Source organism: Arvicola amphibius, chromosome 1 (genome assembly GCF_903992535.2).
Source record: "Arvicola amphibius chromosome 1, mArvAmp1.2, whole genome shotgun sequence".
NCBI classification, from domain to species: Eukaryota; Metazoa; Chordata; class Mammalia; order Rodentia; family Cricetidae; genus Arvicola; species Arvicola amphibius.
The window spans coordinates 17,791,491-17,813,552 of NC_052047.1; the positions used below are offsets into that span (position 1 = coordinate 17,791,491).

The window sequence follows — 22,062 nt, forward strand, 5'->3', positions numbered from 1 at the left end:
AGATGTCTCTGTCAATTCTAGACTTTTGGAAGTTGCTTACAATTCACTTCCTGTTAACTTCAGTAATATTATATCCTTCTGGAGTCTTTGATGGAGTTGAAGAATTTATAGTTATAGTTTTCTTTAGTTATGATAAAAGATGAAGTAGATACAAATAGTGTAACCATAGTTCTTGCTTGATACCTGTTTTGTTATATGTAGTTTTGCTATGTTAAAGTTAAACCTTCTTTTTTGTTTAAACAAAAAATGGGACATGGTGTAGGAGGTTCTTCTGTCTATAGGTTGCTTTCATTGGTTAATAAAGAAACTGTTTGGGGCCTATAGCAGAGCTGTAGTGGAACACAGCTAGGTGGAAAAAACTAAAGAGAATGCTAGAAGGAAAAAAGCAGAGTGACAGAGAGATGCCATGGATCCGCCATGAGAGATAGATGTGATGAAACTTTGCTGGTAGGCCACAATCTCATGGTGATAAACAGATTAATGGAGATGGATTAAATTAATATGTAAGAGATTAACCAATAAGAAGCTGGAGCTAATGGGCCAAGCAGTGATTTAATTAATACAGTTTCTGTGTGATTATTTCAGTTCTGGGCAGTTAGAATGAACAAGCGGCCTTCCTCCAGCAAGGAATGGCAGATATACAACTTCCAGGAGTGAAGGGTATATAGATGCATTCATTTAAAAATTTTCAGTGTCTCTGTGAGACATTGAGATTCTAAGACCAAGCTAATCAATTACTAAAACATGTTAGATGTATAGAAGAATAATCAAGTCAGTTAACTACTATGTGAGAGCCTTGGTAGAGAAAATCATTTAGTGTATTCTATTTAGCTGTTTTGGTAAAATCATGAGTGAGCAGAGGTGTTTTCCTTTCTGCTTTTAAGGCTTTCTCTCAACCAATCCATTCAAGCAATCAAGCAAAAAACTTTTGAAGAGGCAAACATGTAAAGAAAGACTCTAGTGTATGTTATAATGGAAACGGGAAAGTGGGCTTATTTATTAAGTTATTTTAAAAGGGATTCTACAGAGTAAAACACACACAATAGATTCTGCATGTGTTTTTCAGTATTGTGAATGTATGCAGGGCAAGGCAGTAGGATTTTAGCTCAGGAAGATTTAAGATAGAGAGGCCATGGAAAAGTTGGCAAGCTACCTTGCAAAACATCTCAAGATGATCAATGCAAGAGGATCTAGTGATAGAAAATATGAACTGGGTTATTTTAACTTGAAAAATGCAATCATGTATAACTGTGAAGTTCACCAAGTCAGATGCAGAGATTGTGAGAAGCAGGATATCTCCCATCCAGCATAAGAAGCTGCTAGGAGCCTCCAGCTAACTTTCTCCATGCCAGGTTAAGTTCTCTGTGGTTCAGAGTTGTTTTCTGAGCCAAGACTACAGATGCCTTGTGTTCAATATCCTTTTATAAGACCATTATTTCATTTTTTGAGAGTTTGAGACAGGTATATAGCATGTATTGATTAAATACCAGCTCTCCCTGCCCATTCGTTTTTCTCACTACTCTACCCAGTTTTTAACTCCTAACTTCAGAAGCCCATTTTTGAACCCACTTGAATTCACTTATTCACATTGCCTTTATTATGGGGGTATAAATCTATCTGCTAGAGCGTGACTACCCCTCTCAAGTCTAAACTTTTGACTCTTCCTCCCCAGAAACCATCACCTAACAATAACTTCTCAGGTAAGCATGGGACTTCAAGTGCCCTCCTATCCATTCTGGAATTATGGCTGGTTTAATCTTGTGTAGGTTTTGCGATTCCAGATATAGCCACTGTGATTCATATATACAATGGTTCTGGATGTCCAGAGAATGTTGTTCTGCCCCAGTCATCCATTATTTTTGGCTCTTACATCTATATTGTGCAATCTTGTCACATCTTTCCAAGTATCTCAAGTTCTAAGTAGGTAAAGCCAAGTTAATGCTGAGAATTTCTGTCACTGGTATTTTTGTTGTTACTGTGAGAGTGAGACAACATTGTGAGAGAACAAGCTCCAATGCTCAATGATTTATATTGGTCATAGACTCAGCAGTTTCAGAACTTGGCTCTGTTGTTGCCCATCTTAGGGTAAGGCAGACTCTATTGGGACAGAAATGTGTGGAAGAAGCTGTCTATACCATGAAGAAAGTAGAAATCTTGTTGGACTGCCAGAAACACAAGAAAAAAATTATCTGATGGGGTCAAATAGGCTACACTTTCTCTAAATGATGCCTCTTAGAGTGCCTTGAAAATTTATAGCTTCAGCAGAATACCAGGGCACAGAAAAAGGCATAGGCAGCTCACATGTCAGTTTCTAGAATCTGCATGTGCAATCTCACAGAAATTGATGACCTCAGAGATGGTGGTCATAGCACTTCCTTGAGAAGAGGAAATGTCGATGCATGCACGCATCTACTTTTTAGAGCCTTTGTGGACTAAGACTGATAACAAGCTATTCAACTACTTCTTGGGATTATGAATGGTCAGTGGACAAGTAAGATGAACCAACTGACTACCTTAGCAGATAATATCACTCAGGTTAGTCTGTCAACTATGAGTCTAACAACTCAAATGCTAGTCTTCTATTTTCCTAGGAACATGTGTAGGAGGAGGCTCTTGTCTACCTGCTTCCCAGGGCTTCGATCAATAAGAGTTTGTTAGGTGCATTACCAATCTACTTAAGAAATTATATGTATGAGAATATGTTAACTAACATTATTGTGAAAATTTCTTTAAAATGATATCAATGGAATACTTATAAGCTGTGCAATTAATGCATCTTGGGTTCTGTGTTGAGAAGAAATTTCTGACTAACCCTCGCTAACCCATGTTCTTGCTACTATTCAAATACCGTAGAAACAGAACAGTTATGCAAACAGGTCATGGACTCTTGAATTTGCTTCATTACAAAACATTTGTCATTAAACATTGACATGCGATATGAATTTTTAATATTTGCTTTGACTAGTTCCAGTAGATCAGAAGTTCAATGTGATCATTTAGTGCATTTGCCTTGATCAACTCTAGTTATATTTTAACTCAAGGCTTTTCCTTCTTAGGTATAAGCGATGCAACAGGAGACACACAGTGAACAGTAGGCTTTGATGTCTCAGGATGACTCTGAAGTGGATGTCTGTTCTGCTGCTCCTGCAAATGGGTTGCTACTTGAGATCTGGGAACTGTGGGAAGATATTGGTATGGCCAATGGAATACAGTCACTGGATGAATCTAAAGACAATACTGGATGAACTTGTACAGAGGGGTCATGAAGTGATAGTTCTGAGACCTTCAGCTTCTATCTTCCTTGATCCCCAAAAATCGCCTGCTCTGAAGTTTGAGAGTTTTTCTACGTCTATCAGTAAAGATGATCTGGACAAGGTTTTCACAAGGCTTGTGGATGTGTGGACTTATGAGATACCAAGAGAGGTGTGTTTATCATTCTCTCCATTGCTACAAAACGTGCTTAATGACTACTCTGATAGCTATCTAAGTCTTTGCAAAGACACAGTTTCAAACAAACAACTTATGTCAAAACTACAGAGATCCAAGTTTGATGTCCTTTTATCAGATGCCATTGCTCCCTGTGGGGAGTTGATAGCTGAACTTCTCCAGATCCCTTTTCTGTACAGTCTTCGCTTCTCTCCTGGCTACACAATGGAAAAGTACAGTGGAAGATTTCTAGTCCCTCCCTCTTATGTACCTGTAATTTTGTCAGGACTAGGTGGTCAAATGACTTTCATAGAGAGGGTAAAAAATATGATGTGTATGCTTTATTTTGACTTTTGGTTTGAGATGTTTGACGAGAAGAAATGGAGTCAGTTTTACAGTGAAACACTGGGTAAGTTATATTTCTTCTCAGTAGCTCAATGACCTAAATTTAACAATTATTTAAACCTATAGTCATGTCCATGAAGTACAAAGTGAAGTTGCCTTTTAGTGATCAAATGTAATACAAACTCACTATAAAGGCTAATAGTATTGATCAAAGAGAAGCAGGTATCAGACCTGATAGAGGACATTCTGCTGAGATGCAGAGCTGCAAAGAGAACAAGTAGACTTTTCTTACGTAGTCCTTTACTCATTTTGCTGTAATTTTTAATCTGTTTTAATAAGTCACTAGCTAGTTAACCAAATCATAATTAATGTATATTAAGGAATCAAATATTTCACAGTTTCAATATGTATAAAACATTGAAGACATTATTTTCTCTTGCATAGGCAACTATCATTATTTAAAACTAAACTGTGGGGTCTGAAAATATAACCAAAAGTTTAAGAGATTTTTTTTCTCTTCATTTTGAGTACATGAGTTCTGTTCCTAGCACCCACCCAAGTCCACTGTCTCAAAATTGCCTGTAAGTTCCTCTTCATGGGACCTGTTGCCCTTTTATGGTATCTGCCAATTCCTGAATAAACAGTATATATTCACCCAAACAGACATATACTTAAATAAAATATATAAATTATAAAATATTTTTTCTGTATTTCCTAAAGAATTCCTTTGCTGTTGAAAGATACTATGTTAGTTCACAGGCTTAAAAGTGGAACTGGGGTTTCAACCAACACCATACTTTTTTATTGTGTGCTTTCCTAACATCCATTGTTTAAACACCACAGAAGAATGGATACACACGTACCCCGTCTGTATTCTTTGATTTCCTGTTTTTGTTTTTTTTTTTCTTCTTAAAAAATATTTCATAGGTAAGACTGGCCAAAATTTCTATTCTCATACTTTCTGAAAATATTGTGATTGTTTTTGTAAGTTAAGTACTATTAAATTTCTTAATATGAAACAAAGGTAGAAGCACTAACCAGAAATTCAGCAATTCATAAACTTTACAGCTCCCTTAGCTAAACAAGGATGAAGGACAAGCGACAAGCTACAATGACCCTGGGGAAGTCTGGCCATCATACACGGCGTGATGTGACTTTTAGACCTGGAATGTGTTTATATTCTCACTGTTCCTTTTAAAGATGCAGAGAGGAGTAAAATGTGTACTCTTTAAATAGTGGCTTAGTGGGTATTACAATAACTATTTCAAGTTAATGTAGAAACATTAGTTAATTTTTACAGTTTGCATTAAAAAAAACCAAACTGACATTTATGTATATTATGTGAGCAACAAATCATTACACTGAAAATTATGTTACATATCAATAACCGTTGGTTTTTAATTGCACATGTTCCTTATCAAGCATATATTCTTCCATCATTTAAGGAAATATATTTTTTATTCAAATGACAATCATTCAACTTTTCTCCTTCTCACTTGCTCATTTCTCCTTCTAGGAAGGCCTGCTACCTTAACTGAGACAATAGGCAAAGCAGAAATGTGGCTTATTAGATCCTACTGGGATTTGGAGTTTCCTCGCCCAACCTTACCAAATGTTGACTATGTTGGAGGACTCCACTGCAAACCTGCTAAACCCTTGCCGAAGGTAAATACATTCTTTAAGTCTCTTTTTTATTTGATTTCCTTTCTGGTGAGCATGATTCTACAGCTTTCATTAGATTTTTCTCCCAGGGATAGAAATATATAGAAAGTTGACTTAAGCATCCTGTTAAGTAAGAGGTCAATAAACTCAGGAAAGAATGTGATAGACCTGGGAAATATTCCTATCAGTGAATTAAATTAGGTCAGTTAGGGTACTTAGGTGGTTACCAATTGGGTAAAGTCCTTACCAAGCAATTATGAGGATATATGTTTGAATCACAACACCCAGGTAAAAGTTGGGTGTCCCAGCACAGTACAATGACATTAGCACTGAGGTTGCAGAAACAGGTTGATACTGGGAGCTTGCTGGCCACTAGTCTGTTAAAAAAAATGATGGGATTTGTTTTCAGTGTGAGACAAGCTCAAAATCTATGTTAAATACTGATAGAGGAAGACATCATATTTTAACTTTTGGCATCTATATGCTAAACAAAGGTAAGGAATCTCCCCAGCAACCCCGACACCCAGACATACATACCCACACAGATAAGCACACACATGGGCAGAGATACATAAGTACACATATACATATGCTCAAACACACACACACACACAAACGTACATATACATGTACACACATGTATACACAAACACACATGTGTAAACAAGCACCCACACACATAAACACATGACAAAAGACAGAGAAATTAAGTCAGTTAAACTCATCAATCAAAAACTGCTCATGAACAAAAGTTATGATTAATATATATCCTAAGGCATTGTTTGATATCTGAGCAAACAGAATAGACATAGTTTTTTCCAACCAGTAAATTTTGGATATTAGCTTTGAAATACCCTATTCATACACAATTCAGATAATTATTATATACTATATTTTTACCATGCAGTTATGATTGTTTCACAAAGATTCAAAATATTTTATTAATCATAATAGGAAGTTTTTGAAAATTATCATAGTGTACATACTATAACATAAATATTATTTCATCAAACATTAGTTAATAATATTAAATCAGCCATTATAGGAGAAAAAGAAAATAGCAAGCAAACAAATAACAACCATTTGTGTAAGCAGAAACTTTGTACATGAAGCGACAATTTTTGAATGCTTATAGAATATGCTTACACTCCTGAGTTTTAATTTTGCCAGAGGAAAATATTTAGAATATCACTTGGACAATGTGTGAGAATAGTTTGTATGGATGACTGTGAAGTTCAAAATCTTTGATATTATCATGTTGGTCTTCTGTATGTTTTAACACCATTATACTAAATATTCTTATAAACACTTCAATTTTTATTCTCATCATTTTTAATAAATGTTTCATAAGTGATTATTCTACAACTGTATTTTGTCATGAAGCAAATTCTCTTCACAGGAAATGGAAGATTTTGTCCAGACCTCTGGAGAGCATGGTGTCGTGGTGTTTTCTCTGGGGTCAATGGTCAGCAACATGTCAGAAGACAAAGCCAATGCAATCGCATGGGCCCTTGCCCAGATTCCACAAAAGGTGAGGGAAAGCATTCCAAGGAAGGTGACCGTATACTAAGTCTGTGAACATCCTTGAAAGGTCTGATTATAGAAATGATTCCGTGAAAGGTAAAGTTTTAAGGAAGCTTTAATTTCCATTAAGCCAAACAGATATTAGAAACAGATACTCACAACAGATGCTTCAATACTGCAGAAGGTGTTCTTGACTGAGAGTGGCTTGGATATAAACACAGTGATCACTGTGGGCACATTCTGAAATGCTGGCATGATGATGACATTGTTATCAAGAGTACGTAGACATAGCCAAATTCTTCAGAGTCACTTGTTCTATTTGTTGATTACTTATAGTCACTGCATATATTAGATATTCAGGGGTGAGGAAATTTGTATTTAGTATTTCTATCAGAATAATAGTGATATTCTGGTGTTGAAAAAGTTTGAAATGCATCATGACTCTGCATTCTAATTTTGGAGTAGGCCTCAACAGTGTTCCATTGAAAAGGCCATTTAAAGGAGGGGAGCCTCGGCTCACCAACTGTTAATCAAAGTACATTTAGGCTAATTGAATAAAATTCAAAAAATGAAAAACATCTATTTTTTGGTTGACCTGCCAATATTTGTAGGAGAAATATCTAAAGAAAAGGTAGAGACAGGTGCTTCCCTCACAGTGATGTCTGCATCATAAAAGATGAAACTCACCACTCTCCTCTTGACCAGTCAGAGTGAAAATCCTAACACATAAGGAAGAAATAGGGAGTTTGTGTCTATGACACTACACAATATACAAATGCCTCTTTTAATTTAAAATCAAATAATTATAATCCTTCCATTTTCCCTCAGGGTATGTTAAACCAGGAGGGTCCCACAGGTAGGGACTGAAGAATGAAGGAAAAACCAGGCAGCCAGGTCAACTTTGCAATATTAAATAAGCACCTTAGCAATTTGTCCAAAGTTTGAACCTAACAAATCTAAGCCCTCCCAAGGGAAAGCCTTCCTCACAGGCTTCAAATCATTTGCTGCATAGTATGAACACATAATAGGGGAATTTGTCTTGGGTTAATACAATCCATTAATATCAAAACTGAGAGCCGGGCGGTGGTGGCGCACGCCTTTAATCCCAGCACTCGGGAGGCAGAGGCAGGCGGATCTCTGAGTTCGAGGCCAGCCTGGTCTACAAGAGCTAGCTCCAGGACAGGCTCTAGAAACTACAGGGAAACCCTGTCTAGAAAAAACAAAAAAAAACAAACAAAAACAAAAAAAAAACTGAGATCATTTATGGTTGAATGAAGAAACAGAAAAGCCAAAATGTACCTTATTGTGAGGATGAATATGTATAGTAAAAACTATTTTTTACAAATGCAAAACTATTAAAGGCCAACATTAGCTGTTTTTAGGTAAAGCAGGCTGTAAAGCTCCCATTGGCCTCATAGTGCCCACATGGTGGCATTAACATTTCATAAGTCAATCAACCATCTCCATTTACCAGATTGTTTTTCAATTACAAAACCACGAGAATTCCAGGGAGAAGGGAGACTCTTTGTGCCCGTTTTTTGCTGTTCTCTGACGACCTGGTGAAGATCCCATATCTTTTCCTTAGAAACAGGATATTGAGATGTCCAGACAGGGTCATTAGGTTTTTATATAATTTTGACTCCTATGAAATACTAAGTCATACTTATGTCCCCATATACTTGGGAATTTGGGTCCATTTATCTCTTGCATCTGTTTTCCTAGTCTTCTTCATTTTTGACAACCCAAACTTTCATTATAATTTTCATTGTGAGGAACGGGTATCATTAGATGTGGAAATATAGATCTCTGCATGAGTCTCTTGTAGAAAGCCTCTTTACCAAAATTAATCAGAATATGAGTAACACAAGGCTGGAAGATTTCCATTATATCTTGCAATTTTGTAGCATTCTGTTTAATCTTTTAGAACTCATAGTTCCCTACTTTATTAGGTTTCAATTTACTCCCCAAAACAGGCCATCCAGGTGCCCATTATTCCATGGTTATAATAGAAACATCAGTCTCATAATAACTAAATAATACTGTAAACATTTTTCCCTTTACTTTTAAGTGCAATGATAGTTTATCATTTTCCTTTAGTAAGGTTCTTAAATCTACGTAGTCTTACTTGTACTGAGTCCTTGCTCACAAGTATGCTTCTTTGTGAAAGACTACATAGACAATAGTAATGACTGCAATTTTCCTTCTGCTTAAACAACCAATTAGTAGGCACTGTATTCATGACTGCAGTTTCCCCTGTTAAATATTCATCAGTGATTTCTGTATGAACTATGATTGCATTTGTGGATAAACTACTGAAACCTTATAAAAGTCCAACTCTTTGAGGCAGTATATGTCCCCAATATTCTACATGTAACCTTTAAGGACACTGAAGAGAGGAAGCATCAATAGTTAAGGGCAAGAAGTACCAATAGCAGCAATTCCTTGAATGGCATCTTGAAACAAAAGACTAGTTTGATTATGATCTCAAGTCTGGCATCAATGTTGTTGTTTTGGCCTTAAAAGCCTCTAATTTTGTGGGTCTCTTAGGGAACCCCTAAACATACTAAACATATTTTCCTAATGTTAGCTGGTATTGTTTTTGTTTCCAGGCAATGTATTCCCATCCTTATCAAATGTGGTTCAACATTTCTTAACCCAATGTTTTCCTACCTTGCATATAGGGTAAAACCTGAAACTCAGTGAATCTGAACATACAATTGTAGGGGCAATTTTCGTTGCTTCTTCAAGTGGCCACTTTTCTAACATCTATTTTTGTAATGCATAGATTTTTATACCAGATAATTTTGCTCTTTGTTTCTATATCCCTACATTCTGAAGTTAATTAACTTTGGAAAATCCAGAACATTTTCTATCTCTCTGTGAGACATGATTAATCCTTGGCAATCTTTATCAACATTTTCAAAAGCTAAGTGTTTGAATAATAACACTTGAATTTTTCCCCCTTTGATGTGGGAGGGTCTTCTGTTTTAATAAAGAAACTGCCTTGGCCAGCCTTTATGTGGGTGGAGTAGACAGAACTGGAAGAAGGAAGTGAGGTAGATGGCTCAGTCAGATGCCACGCCTGTCCTAAGTGAGGTAAATCACCCATCCTCGCCTCTCTGAGCAGATTGCTGTGCCTCTCCTCAGGGAGAGAGATATGAAGCCAGCCACCAGGTCAGGCATGCTGAATCTTTCCTGGTAAGACACCACTTTGTGGTGTTACACAGATTATTCGATATGGGTTAGTCAAGATGGGAGTAAGAGGCTGAAAATAATGGGCCAGGCAGTGTTTAAAAGAATACAATTTGTGTGTTGTTATTTCTGGGGCTAAGCTAGCCGGTGGCCTGGAACAGGGCGGCGGGAAGGCAGCCCGCAGCTCAACACTATACCTCTTTGCTTGATTTTCAGTAGTACCTTTAAGTTTCTCTATGATATGAGCTATAAGGCACAGAGGGACATTGTATTATTACTACTTTCCTCGACCTGAAGTCAGATTCCATGTCAGCTAAATCCGGAAAGCCATAGCTACATCCCTAATGTTGGAGAGAGCTGTCAAAAGCATATTATGCAGCTGATAATCTATTGATACCAATCTACCACTCTCTGTCAGCATTTCATATGTGATATTTAGGATTACCCCAGTCCTAGCACTAGAATATTTTATGGGCTTTCTCTGCAAACCACACTTGCCACTGAAGAAGTTTGAAAGGGCTAAGAACTGTTTTAGCAATTATATAAAAATCATACAGCAACCATTGTGCATTGTTGTTCCAACCAAAAAGATTCATAACTACATGGAGCAGTAGATCCACAGAAAGCACAAGCCTTCTTAAAATCTTTCATTTTATCCATGACTACCCATGCTAAACACTTTAATTTTGTTAAAATTGCACTGAAACACAAAGCTGAGCTTATGAGGCCAGTGAGGAATTGGTAAATTAATTCCTTTTCCCTGTCAAGCCCTCACTTGTCTAGGTTGTAAACTAAGCTTTTTCATAAGCTCTCTAAAATCCTTGTCTAAAAGTAGAATGAATGCAAGATTAGGTTGATTATCAGATTCCTTACCCTATGCTTCAGTAGTGCCTTAGGCAAGACAGGAAACATTTTTAAAGGAGACTCCAAAACATGAGCTGAGGGAGCCATCACCTGCTTAGTTGACCGTGGTGCTGTATTTACTTTGATTTTCCTCCACTGGGAAAATTTCCTCGATTTTCCTTCTTCCCTAATTTTAAGATGTTATCATCCAGTTTATAATCAAGCAAGGAATTAGTCATTCCTTCTCATGATTAATAACCTCCTTATCTTTATTTATTATTTTTAATAGTTCAAATCAATGTCTAAAGTGACCCAAATTGAGTGGGGATCTCTTCCCCTTATTTATATGGCTTTCCAGTATTCATTCAGACTGTGCCAGATACTTCTTCATCTAAAGCAATTTCTCTTGGAAACTTGGGGTTATAATCTAAGCAATAGTTAACTGTAATCAGAGAATCAGACAGTGTACAGTCTGAGGGTTTAGAAAGGTCATATGAGCAAAAATCACATGAGTTGAAGTTGTATACAATCAGTATGACAAGCCATGTGTGACACAAAAAGGTTTTCCATAGAGTCTTACTTAGGTTTTCATTGCTATGAAAAGACATCATGATCATGGCATCTGTAATAAAAAATACACTTAAGTGTTGTAGCTGATTTAACTATTATCATCATGAAGGGAAGTATGGTACCATGCAGGCAAACATGGTGCTGGACCTAAACATGCTACATCTTGCAGGGAAAAGGAAGTCTCAGTTTTGAATTTAACAAAGATAAGCCTGAGGAAAGGCCTCCCTCGCGGGCTCTAAAACCTTCTCTGCTTCTCTGCATAGTATTGACACATAATAGGGAATTTTGTCATGCCTTGAAAGTAATAAATTACAGATATCAGAGTTAAGCTTCTTATTATTGAATGAAGGCAGAGGAAAACCAAAATGTACCTTATTATCAGAATGAATATGTGTAGTATAAAAGCAAAGTTTTTTTTATTATAAATTTCCTCCTACTCCCCACCTCCTGTTTACCTCTCCCTCCCCCGTCCACTCCCCCTTCCTTTCTAGTCCGAAGAGCAGTAAGGGTTCCCTGCCCTGTGGGAAGTCCACGGTCCTCCCCTCTCCATCCAGGTCTAGGAAGGTGAGCATCCAAACAGACTAGGCCCCCCCAAAGCCAGTATATGTAGTAGGATCAAAATCCAGTGCCATTGTCCTTGGCTTCTCAGCAGCCCTCATTGTCCACCATGTTCAGAGAGTCCGGTTTTATCCCGTGCTTTTTCAGTCCCAGTCCAGCTGCTCAGTGGTTAAGAGCACCAGCTGCTCTTCCAGAGGTCCTGAGTTCAATTCCCAGCAACCATATTGTAGCGGGGCTGGTCGGCCGGCAATGGGAAATACCAAACTAGCCTTATATGAAATATTCAGCTTTAATAAAAGGAGAAAATGGGAGAAACTTACAGAGCCAGAGTTCCAGGGAAGAGCAGGGAACCAAGAGGGCAAAAATAAAAACAGGGATCTTTTAAAGGTATTTTGTACCCTGGAGGGGTCACGCCCCTCAGACAAGGGATTGGTCAGATACCCTATCACCATATGGTGGCTCACAACCATCTGTAAAAGCAATCTTTTAAATGCAAAACTATTAAAGGCCAATCTTTAACAATAACAATCTATAGGTAAACCAGACTGTAAAGCTACCATTGGCCACATGGTGGCATTAATATTTCATAAGTCATTTATCATCACTATTTACCAGATTATTTTTTAATTATAAAACCAGGAAATTTTCAGGGAGAAAAAGGGGTCTCTATGTGTCTATTCTCCAGTGTTCTCTGACAACCTTGTGAAGAGCCCATATCTTTTCTTTAGAAACAGACCAGACAGGGTCACTAGATTTTATATAATTTTTGACTCCTATAAAAACCCTGAGTCATGTTTATATTCATGTCCACATGGGAATATAGGCTCCATAATCCTTTGTAACTCTTTTCCTAGTCCTTTCATTCTTAATAACTCAATATTTTTATTAACAATTCTAATTGTGAAGTCGACTGAAAGTCACACTGATATAAGCTTGAGTCAAGGAGAACTCAAAGCCCAACCCACAGTGACATACTTCCTCCAGCAAGGCCACACCTCCTGATATTGCCACTCCCTTAGGGGGCCATTTTCTATCAAACCACAACAGAAACGCACAAAGGACAGTTTAACCATTATCTGGATGACAATAGCAAGAAGTAGTGGTTAACCTAAAATAGATCCAATCATGTCTGTTATACCTGGAAGGAGGGTAAAACACACTTACCAAAAACAAGGTAGCATTTTGAAGAAATTGAGTTCACAAGACTCTTGTCTTGTTTTCTTAGAGTGCTTGCTCAAACACTCAGAATTCTGCTTATGTGACTCCATTCCTAGATCATGTTCCAAAACTACACTATGCAAAATTACTCTCTGCATGGGCCAGATGACTCCATATTCCTATTGGTCAACATGGTAGCATTGTTTCAAAGAACTTCAGACCAGAGAGAATTGTGGATCAGATATATTTGTCATGAATAAGTAATCAAAGATTAAAACCTTTAATTTCAATGAAAATAACATAGAACAGGTGAATAAAAGAACACCCCCAAAGCATTTAAAATATAACAGTGTTCAAAGTAGACTATTAGAACTGTCAAAATATGTTTATATAAGATAAGAATTATTAGTAATGTGCCAATCTTCTCTGCAATTGAATTATATCACCATGGAAGTGTATTAAATATTTTCATGCATAATTAGCTATCTCATTTGTCTAATCATCTCTGCTTAGAAAAATAATAATTATGTTCAACCTGTCTGAATGTAAAAGTAAGCACAGATACTTCTAGCACAATCTTCTTCTCAGTCTCTCTAGAGTTCTCAATATTTAAACTTTCTGATGTCTTCATCCCTTCTAAGGGAGGTATTTACCTATGTTATATTTAAATATACAAAGATATATTTTTACAATTTCTGTTTTTGAAATTTTAATATAATTGCATCATTTCTCCCTTTTGTTATTCCTTCAAACTCTCTCATATCCATTCTCCTTGCTCACTTTCAAATTCATACCATCATTTTTATGAATGCTTTTCATACATATATGCATTATATATATATATATATTCCTAAATATAACTTTTTAAATCTGTATAATGCTAAATTTGGCTCCAGCAATAAAGATTATTTATTCTTTAACAGGTCCTTTGGAGATTTGAGGGCAAAACACCAGATACCTTAGGACCCAATACCAGAATTTACAAATGGCTCCCCCAGAATGACCTTCTAGGTAAGACTCTCATAACAAACCTATCCTGGTTGACTTCAAAATCCTTTATATCGTACTTAGTCAATGTATTATTTATTTAAGATAACAAGTTCTGGTATGCAGTTGGTCTTTTTTAATCCTCATGTTCTCTTAGCTACCATGCACCCATGTGTTCAACTGGGAATCAGAATTTCATAGTTCAACTCTCAAGTCCAAGCAATTCTCCAAAATATCTCTCTAGAAATTTAGTTTCATCTCACTCTGAGAGAAGAAAACATTTCACCAAGATTATGAGTATTAGAATCTTCACATAGGTTTTCATGGGATGAGAAGTGAGGGGAAACAGAAGTTGTGTGGTAAACTAAATAAATTGAATTAAGTAAAATAAATCTTCATTTAGAAAATCTCCTTTCAGTTCCTGATAGTGTACATTTCTCATTTCATATCTAAGACTGCTAATTAATGTCAACCTGAATTCATCTTATTCTAGGTCATCCAAAAACCAAAGCCTTTGTAACTCATGGTGGCGCTAATGGGATCTATGAGGCGATCCATTTTGGAATCCCTATGATTGGCATTCCTTTGTTTGGAGAGCAACATGATAACATTGCCTACATAGTAGCCAAAGGAGCAGCTGTTTCATTAGATTTCAGAACAATGAAAAGGGCAGATTTGCTCAATGCACTGGAGGCCGTCATAGATAATCCTTTGTGAGTATACCTTTTGAAATGTATATATGTTGGTATTTGTTTATCATTAATTATGATTCTCACTGAAGGCCAAAGGAGCAAGAATTATCCTGAAGGCAAAAATAATGGAAGGTACAGAGACAAATTAGGGTATAATTCAGTGTCATAGGTTTTACACTTTTCTTGTTATTACTTTTTATTTCCATGTTTTGCTTTATATTTCTTTTAAATCAAACTGGTCCCAGTTGTTTGATTGTTCAACTTAATCCTCCAAACAGCTTGTCTAACAGTCATATGCCACTAGCTCTGACAATTTTTATTTTCAATTCTTTTAGTAAAGTAATTGGTCAGAGTTTTAAGGATAGTATAAAACTTCAATAGCCAATAAGTGAAGTGAAATTAAATGTTGGAGGGGAGAGCCAGTTGTTTGTTCACAAATTTGCTAATAATTGGTTATGGATAAATGAAGCTTTATATACTCAAATAATATCTCATTTGATTTATTTTTCATTTAAGACTTAGCTATCTCTAAACTCTACTTTAGGAATAGTTGATCTTTATTATTTTTCTTTTTACATGCTTAATCTTGCATACTCAAGGAAATCAGACATGCCTCTGAAGATCTTTCTTGTCATGAACATGAAACAAAATATATTTTCCTAGCCAGGCAGTGGTGGCGCACGCCTTTAATCCTAGCACTCAGGAGGCAGAGGCAGGCGGATCTCTGTGAGTTCGAGGCCAGCCTGGTCTACAAGAGCTAGTTCCAGGACAGGCTCTAAAAAAAGCTGCAGAGAAACCCTGTCTCGAAAAACCAAAAATATATATATATATTTTCCTTCTGTATTATATGATTATCTTTAATATTCATACAAAAATTTACACATGTGCATTTTTCATTTCTTATGTAATTTAATGTCTTTTTTCCTTCTTTCAGCTATAAAAAAAATGCAGTGTGGTTGTCGACCATACATCATGACCAGCCCATGAAACCGCTGGACAGAGTCATCTTCTGGATTGAGTTTGTCATGCGCCACAAAGGGGCCAAGCACCTGAGGTCACTTGCACACAACCTCACCTGGTACCAGTACTACTCTCTGGATGTGATTGGATTTCTCCTGGCCTGTGTGGCAGCCATAGCTTTCCTTTCCATAAAATCCTTCTTATTCATTTATCGAAAGTTTATAAAGACAGGAAGGAAAACGAAGAGAGAGTAGAGCTCATTGAGAATGCACATGAACTACATTTCAGCATCATTCTAGTTTATGAATGGCCTTCTGAACATCCACTGATTACTCTATCAAGGCATATCTTCATTAGAGGGGAAGGGAAGGGATAAGTAGTGCAACTATATTATAATCTTACAAAATAAAAGACATAATGAAAAGAAAAAGTTGATCAAATGATTAAAAAAAACAACGTAGTAAGCAGATTTCCTCCATGGTATCTGCTTCAGTCCTGCCTCCTGAGTCCTGCCTTGAACCCCTGACCTACTTTTCCTCAGCAATTGACAGGGAGCTATGAGATGAAATGAACTTTCTTCTTCATCAAACAATTACAAACAAAAATGAAAATTTAAAAACTAAGGAGAGGCCTGGGCCTGAGTCAGGGCATGCAGCATTATGATGAGCAAATATGTGGTGGAGAGGTGAGACAAAAAGGGAAGTGGGAGCAGTGTGTTCTCTGTGAAGAGAGGTGGAACTGTAGATGTGAAGACAGCAAGGAACAGCCGGATGAGAGAGGCCTGCACTGCCATCTGAGGCCAAGGTGTTATCTGGACCTGTGCTGCTGCAGAGGACCATGGCTGAGTTCATGGCCCTTCTGTAGCAGGGGTCTGTGACAACATCCATGCAATGTGGACCTCCTTGGTCTGAGCCAGGATGTTGTCTGAGTATGGTGCTGAGCTGGTCCAGCCCCTCACCAGCCACCACACAGTAGCACAAGCAGTGATACAAGTACAAAAAAGATAGCCCTGTCCCTTGCCTGGGCAGTGTAGGAGAGCTGGCCCCAAAGGTGTGGGCATGGGAGAGCTAACCCCACCAATTTCTGGCCACAGGACTATGGTGACCTTTCCTGAGCAGCGATGAAGAGCTGGCCCTGAACAAAGGTGTGGATGAGGATGGCCTCATTAGTGTGGGAAAGCTGATTTTTACCCCTCATCTTGTTTCTTGTCATTGTCAGATAGTTGGCCCTGGTGACATGTGTGAGGAACAGCTAAGCCTGATTGTGTGGATACAGAAAAGCCTGCCTCACCCCTTGCCTGGGCATCATTGGAGAGCTAGCATTGGTGACCAACTCAGCTACCACTCAAGCCCAGATCCAAGATTTTGAGCTGGCCCATCAAACACATACCACATCTGTGAACTGCTGGAGTTAAGGGAGGAGCAGGTCCTGCAGAACCAAAGTTGCAGGATCTCCATGACACAGGGCAGCAATAGGATAGCCCAGAGGAGTCTCAGGGAGGATCCAGCATTGATTGTGTAGCAGATCCCAGAGGCCTTGAACCAGTCCAATGACTCATGGCAGCAAACATTCACAAGTAAAGCTGTTTGTTTAAAGAGTACACCATGTGACACACCGTGAGACACTACACCTTCTACCAGGAGACTTTTTTGTAATTTTTGCTTTCTATTGTCTTTTGGGGAGGGAAGTTACAAGGCTGGAAGGCAGATATGGAAGGACTGGAAAATGAGTGGATTGGGGTATATAATGTGAAATTCACATAAATTCAATAAAAAATGTGGAAAAATTCAAACAAAGAAGCAACCTTTATTCTTTTTTGAAATATTAGTGTGAAAAAAATTTACAGAAGTAATGATCTCATCCTAATATCCCTTCTTATATTCATACAAGTGTGTTTGCAGCTTGTTGCTGTGTAATTACATATATATGACGAAGTTAGTTCCATAATTAATTTAAAACAATAACTGACAAATTCATTCATCTTATCATAATATATATTGATGATTGCCTCAGAGCAGGAAAGACAGACAATGTTAAGAGAAGTTGAAGAAAAGAAGGACCTTGTGTTGTAAATGATGGCAAAAGATGTAAATGCAGTCTTTTGTCTTTCTTTTTGTTTTGTTTTGGGTGTTAATTTTATTTTAATTTATTGTTTGTTTTTCTTAATTTCTTTCCTTTATTTTCCCTACAAACCACAGTTTCCCATCTCTACTGTTCTCCCATCCACTCCATTCACTTTCTGACCAACTTCCATCGATGCCTCCTCCATTAAAAGGGGCAGGTCCCCTATGAGAGTCATCATAGCATTGTCTCTCAAGTTGAGACAGGACCAAGATCCTCTCCCTCTATCAAAGCAGAGCAAGGCATCCCAAAGTACAGAATAGGATTCAAGGAGCCAGCTCATGCATCAGGGACAGGTCCTTGTCCCACTACGAGGCACCCCAAACACAAATCAAGCTACACATATTTCACCCACATGCAGAGGACCTATCTTAATCCAACGCAGGCTCCTTGCCTGTTGGTACAGAGTCATTAGCTGCCACTAGCTCAGGTCTGATGTCTCTGTGGGTTCTCCTGCCACAATTATGAAAATGATGAACGAGACAAAGAAAGTTCTATGTTTTATTAGTTCTGGCAAACATCCTTCCCCAGTTAGCATTTTTTGAAAAATCAAAGTTTACGGTTAAGGTGGAATGTTGCTCTCAAAATTGCGCTTTGCTCATCAGCTGTACCATTTTGAATTAGGCAACCAAGGAAGAGTGAGTATGCAGAGAGCATGGACAGTAGGCTGAGAGGAGCTTGGCAATTAAGATGTCCACACAAGATTTGTCTTTTGAATATGCTCGGTTTATCCACAACAAACATTTCTAGTAATATCATGATAATAAAAATTTAACAGATACCTCACCAAGCACGGAACAGTTGCCTGTCAGAAAATGCTGCTGCAGGGTTCTACTGGGAAATCTCCTTCCTTGAGGATGCTTAGGAAACTATCTATGGTCTGGACCCATGCCATGGTGAAGTCCTTCAGCTGTGTCAGGCCAGCACAACAGGGGTTCCAGAAAGTCCCTGAGAGCATAAGGGGGAACATATGAGCTTAGCAACAGTGCCTGAAGTTCAATGGTAACCAAAGCTAGGGTCACACAGGGTCTAGTTTAAAAGACTTCAACACAAGGCTTAAGGAGCTGTGACTCAGGAGGAGCACATCATGTGATCCACAATCTGACCATATTTGTACTGTTCTCATATTGGAACAGTTAGGTCCATATGCTCCTTAAAGAACTATACAAAGAGAAATGTGGACAAAATATACTCTGAGTCAAGGTACCTATACAGCCAAGTGTCTTTAAGGCATCAAAAATCAGCTGTATCTTTGTCTGAAGTTGGAAGATGTAAGAGAAAGAGTAAAAGCAAAAAGTAAAATCAAAGCAAGTCATAAAGTCTATTACAGTAGCAAAGTACAGACAGTACTTTAGGAAACTGTAATAACGTGTATCACAGAACCTCAATCTCTGACAGTTATAATGAAGTTTGTACATTATAAATGATAAAAAGTGTTTTGACTTAATATTGGACATTGCATTTTAACATAGATTTGGAAAGTTAACATGTTTTGAGATGCTGTGTCTAAGCTGCCTGAGAAAATTTTGTTGAGTCATGTTAATAGATACTAACTTTTAGATTACTGCCCTAGTTATATACTAAGATAATACCTGCATCAAAACTCTGCATTTATTGCTTTGTGTTTGTGATTAGAGCTCACAGTTCAGAGAAGTCAAGTGGAATTCATGTATTACTACAGAAGTATGAGAAGTTGACCTGAGGATATTTTAAATCCATTGATTCTATTTTATGCTCTTATGTATATACAAATTCCCTTTCTGGTAATTTACTCAACTGAGCTGAAAATTTAACACTACTGAGGATTATTTTCAGACGTACTTCTTGTTCCCTTCCTCCTCTCTCTTTCTTTCTATTTCTTTATCTCTCTTTCTCTAATTCTCTCTCTCTCTTTATCTCCCTCTCTGTCTCTCTTCCTCTATCTCTCTCTCTGTCATTGCAGACATCCACAAATCACAAAGTAGAATTTCAGTGGCTTCCTTTCTATTAGCTCTTGTATGTTCAGTATTGACTATTCAACATTCATGAAGACCCTCTGTCTGGTTAGTGACTTCTAACAAGATCTTGACATTCTGTATCACCTTAAAGGTAAATTTAAGCTAGCTGCATGCCAAGGGCTGATTTGTGGTTCCATTCTGGTATTATTAAATGTGCTGACCTGCTAACTTTTCTGATGTTTTAGGATTTAGTTTCCAACTTCCTGACCTACACCAGAACTTGTAGATATAGGCTGCTCATTCATTTCCTGGCCATGCATATCCAAAATAATCACACAGAAACTATATTAATTGCAATACTGTGACCAATAGCTTAATTGTATTTCTAGATAGCTCTTACATATTAAATTAAACCATTTCTATTATTTTATATTTCACCATGAGGCTCATGGTTTACTGGTAAAGGTTTTGGTGTTTGTCTCCTTTTGGTGGCTACATGACTTCTCTGACTCTGCCTTATTTTCTCTTCTATCTCTGTTTGGAATGTGTGCCTTGCTCTATTCTGCCATATCATAGACCCAAGAAGCTTCTTTATTCATTAACCAATAAAAACAATACATAAACAAAAAGACTTTTCACACCAAAAACTGGATGCTTTTTATTGACATAAGATAATGTACATGTAGTTTTGTAGATTCTGTGAGGTTATATTGTTCCATTTCTATTACTACTCTAAACAAATGGTCAAGGGTGCTTTCCACATTTAAATTCAGAGTCAATCCTACACATGTTAACTACCATTTATTCATTATCAAAATAAGTAATTTAATTTTTAAAAAGTTCCTCTTTTTTCTTGAGTGTATATATAATGTCTTCTTTTTATGTCCTGCTGTATATCTTTCATTATTTACAACAAATAAAATTGGACCTAAAATTTCTTTTCTAGTCCTTTACCTCTATTGGGGCATCTTTTGAGTCTAGCACTTGATCCATCTTGACAGATGCACCATAAAAATTATAGACATTGGAGGTGATTTATTTTATGCAATTTATATACAAAATCAGTTCACCAAAATTTGAGGAATGTTCACAGAAGACCAATAGATTAGAAGTAATTCTAAAATAAAGAAGTGTCTAATATGTAAGACTTCTCATATCCTTCCATATCGGATTGTCATATTCTCATTACTTGGGATATGAATTAAGAGTACAATAGTCAACCCCTAAACTGAAGGCTATGAAAAACTTGCTATTTGAATTTAAGAGCCACTCAAACGAGAGAGAAATTATGCCAGGTACTGGAAATTTAGCTAACTATCTGGAGCTGATGACATCATAGATATTCTTACAATGAACTTTACTAAACCAGCAAACACAGATAAGAGCAGTGTTCACCCATCATAAAAAAAAACTAAATCACTCTTTGCAAGAAATGTTGACCATACAGAAAACCATAAACAATCAAAATACAGAGCACACATGACTGTCTGCTGCCCAGCTCCAACCGACATATCTACAACACTGCAGCTATTTCTAAGGCTCAGGGAACATCATGGAAAAGGGGTAGAAAAATTGTAAGAGTCAGAGTAACAGGAAGTCCTCTGTGAGATTTCCACTTCCAGATGTCAAGGAAGCTACATGCATGAAGTCTCCTCAACATGGCTGCCTAACCATGACCTGAACAAGAAGTAGACCACTATATATACAACACTGAAGGGAGAAATTGCATATGGCCCCAACCCTAGACAAAGAACTGGAGACAACTAAGAAATACTCAGAGTAGGAGGAATAGTTCCCTAAGGAACAGTTCCCATATTGGTTATCAAATATCAAGTGATATGGCCTGAAACAATCTACATAAAAGTAATATCATATGGAGTTAGTGGGTTGTATTTACATATTTATGTAATATATATGTAATATCTCTCTTTCTCTGTGTGTATGGTGGTGTGTGTACATGCATGTGCTTGGGTGTGCATGTGTATATGTGTGTGTGTATGTGTGTGTGTGAGAGAGAGAGAGAGAGAGAAAGAGAGAGAGAGAGAGAGAGCAAGGCAAGGGAACAGAGAAGAAGTTGAAGGAAATAA

At 37.3% G+C, this 22,062-nt stretch overlaps 1 protein-coding gene across 1 annotated transcript; it reads left to right on the forward strand.

Moving 5' to 3' along the window:
• The first annotated feature begins 3,058 nt into the window (after nt 1-3,058).
• Nucleotides 3,059-17,713, forward strand: LOC119807714 (UDP-glucuronosyltransferase 2B17-like). Its single transcript, XM_038319820.2, has 6 exons — nt 3,059-3,835; nt 5,288-5,436; nt 6,833-6,964; nt 14,202-14,289; nt 14,759-14,978; nt 15,892-17,713. Exons 1-6 carry the CDS (start codon nt 3,112-3,114, stop codon nt 16,169-16,171), a joined length of 1,593 nt encoding a protein of 530 aa, XP_038175748.1. The 5' UTR covers nt 3,059-3,111; the 3' UTR covers nt 16,172-17,713.
• The last annotated feature ends 4,349 nt before the right edge of the window (nt 17,714-22,062 follow it).

Bases quoted from the DNA above. Each gene is read 5' to 3' on its own strand.
- LOC119807714 (XM_038319820.2), top strand. From the start codon at position 3,112: ATGACTCTGAAGTGGATGTCTGTTCTGCTGCTCCTGCAAATGGGTTGC. The intron at 5,437-6,832 runs GTAAATACATTC...TTCTCTTCACAG, and splicing joins CTGCTAAACCCTTGCCGAAG to GAAATGGAAGATTTTGTCCA. The intron at 6,965-14,201 runs GTGAGGGAAAGC...ATTCTTTAACAG, and splicing joins TTGCCCAGATTCCACAAAAG to GTCCTTTGGAGATTTGAGGG.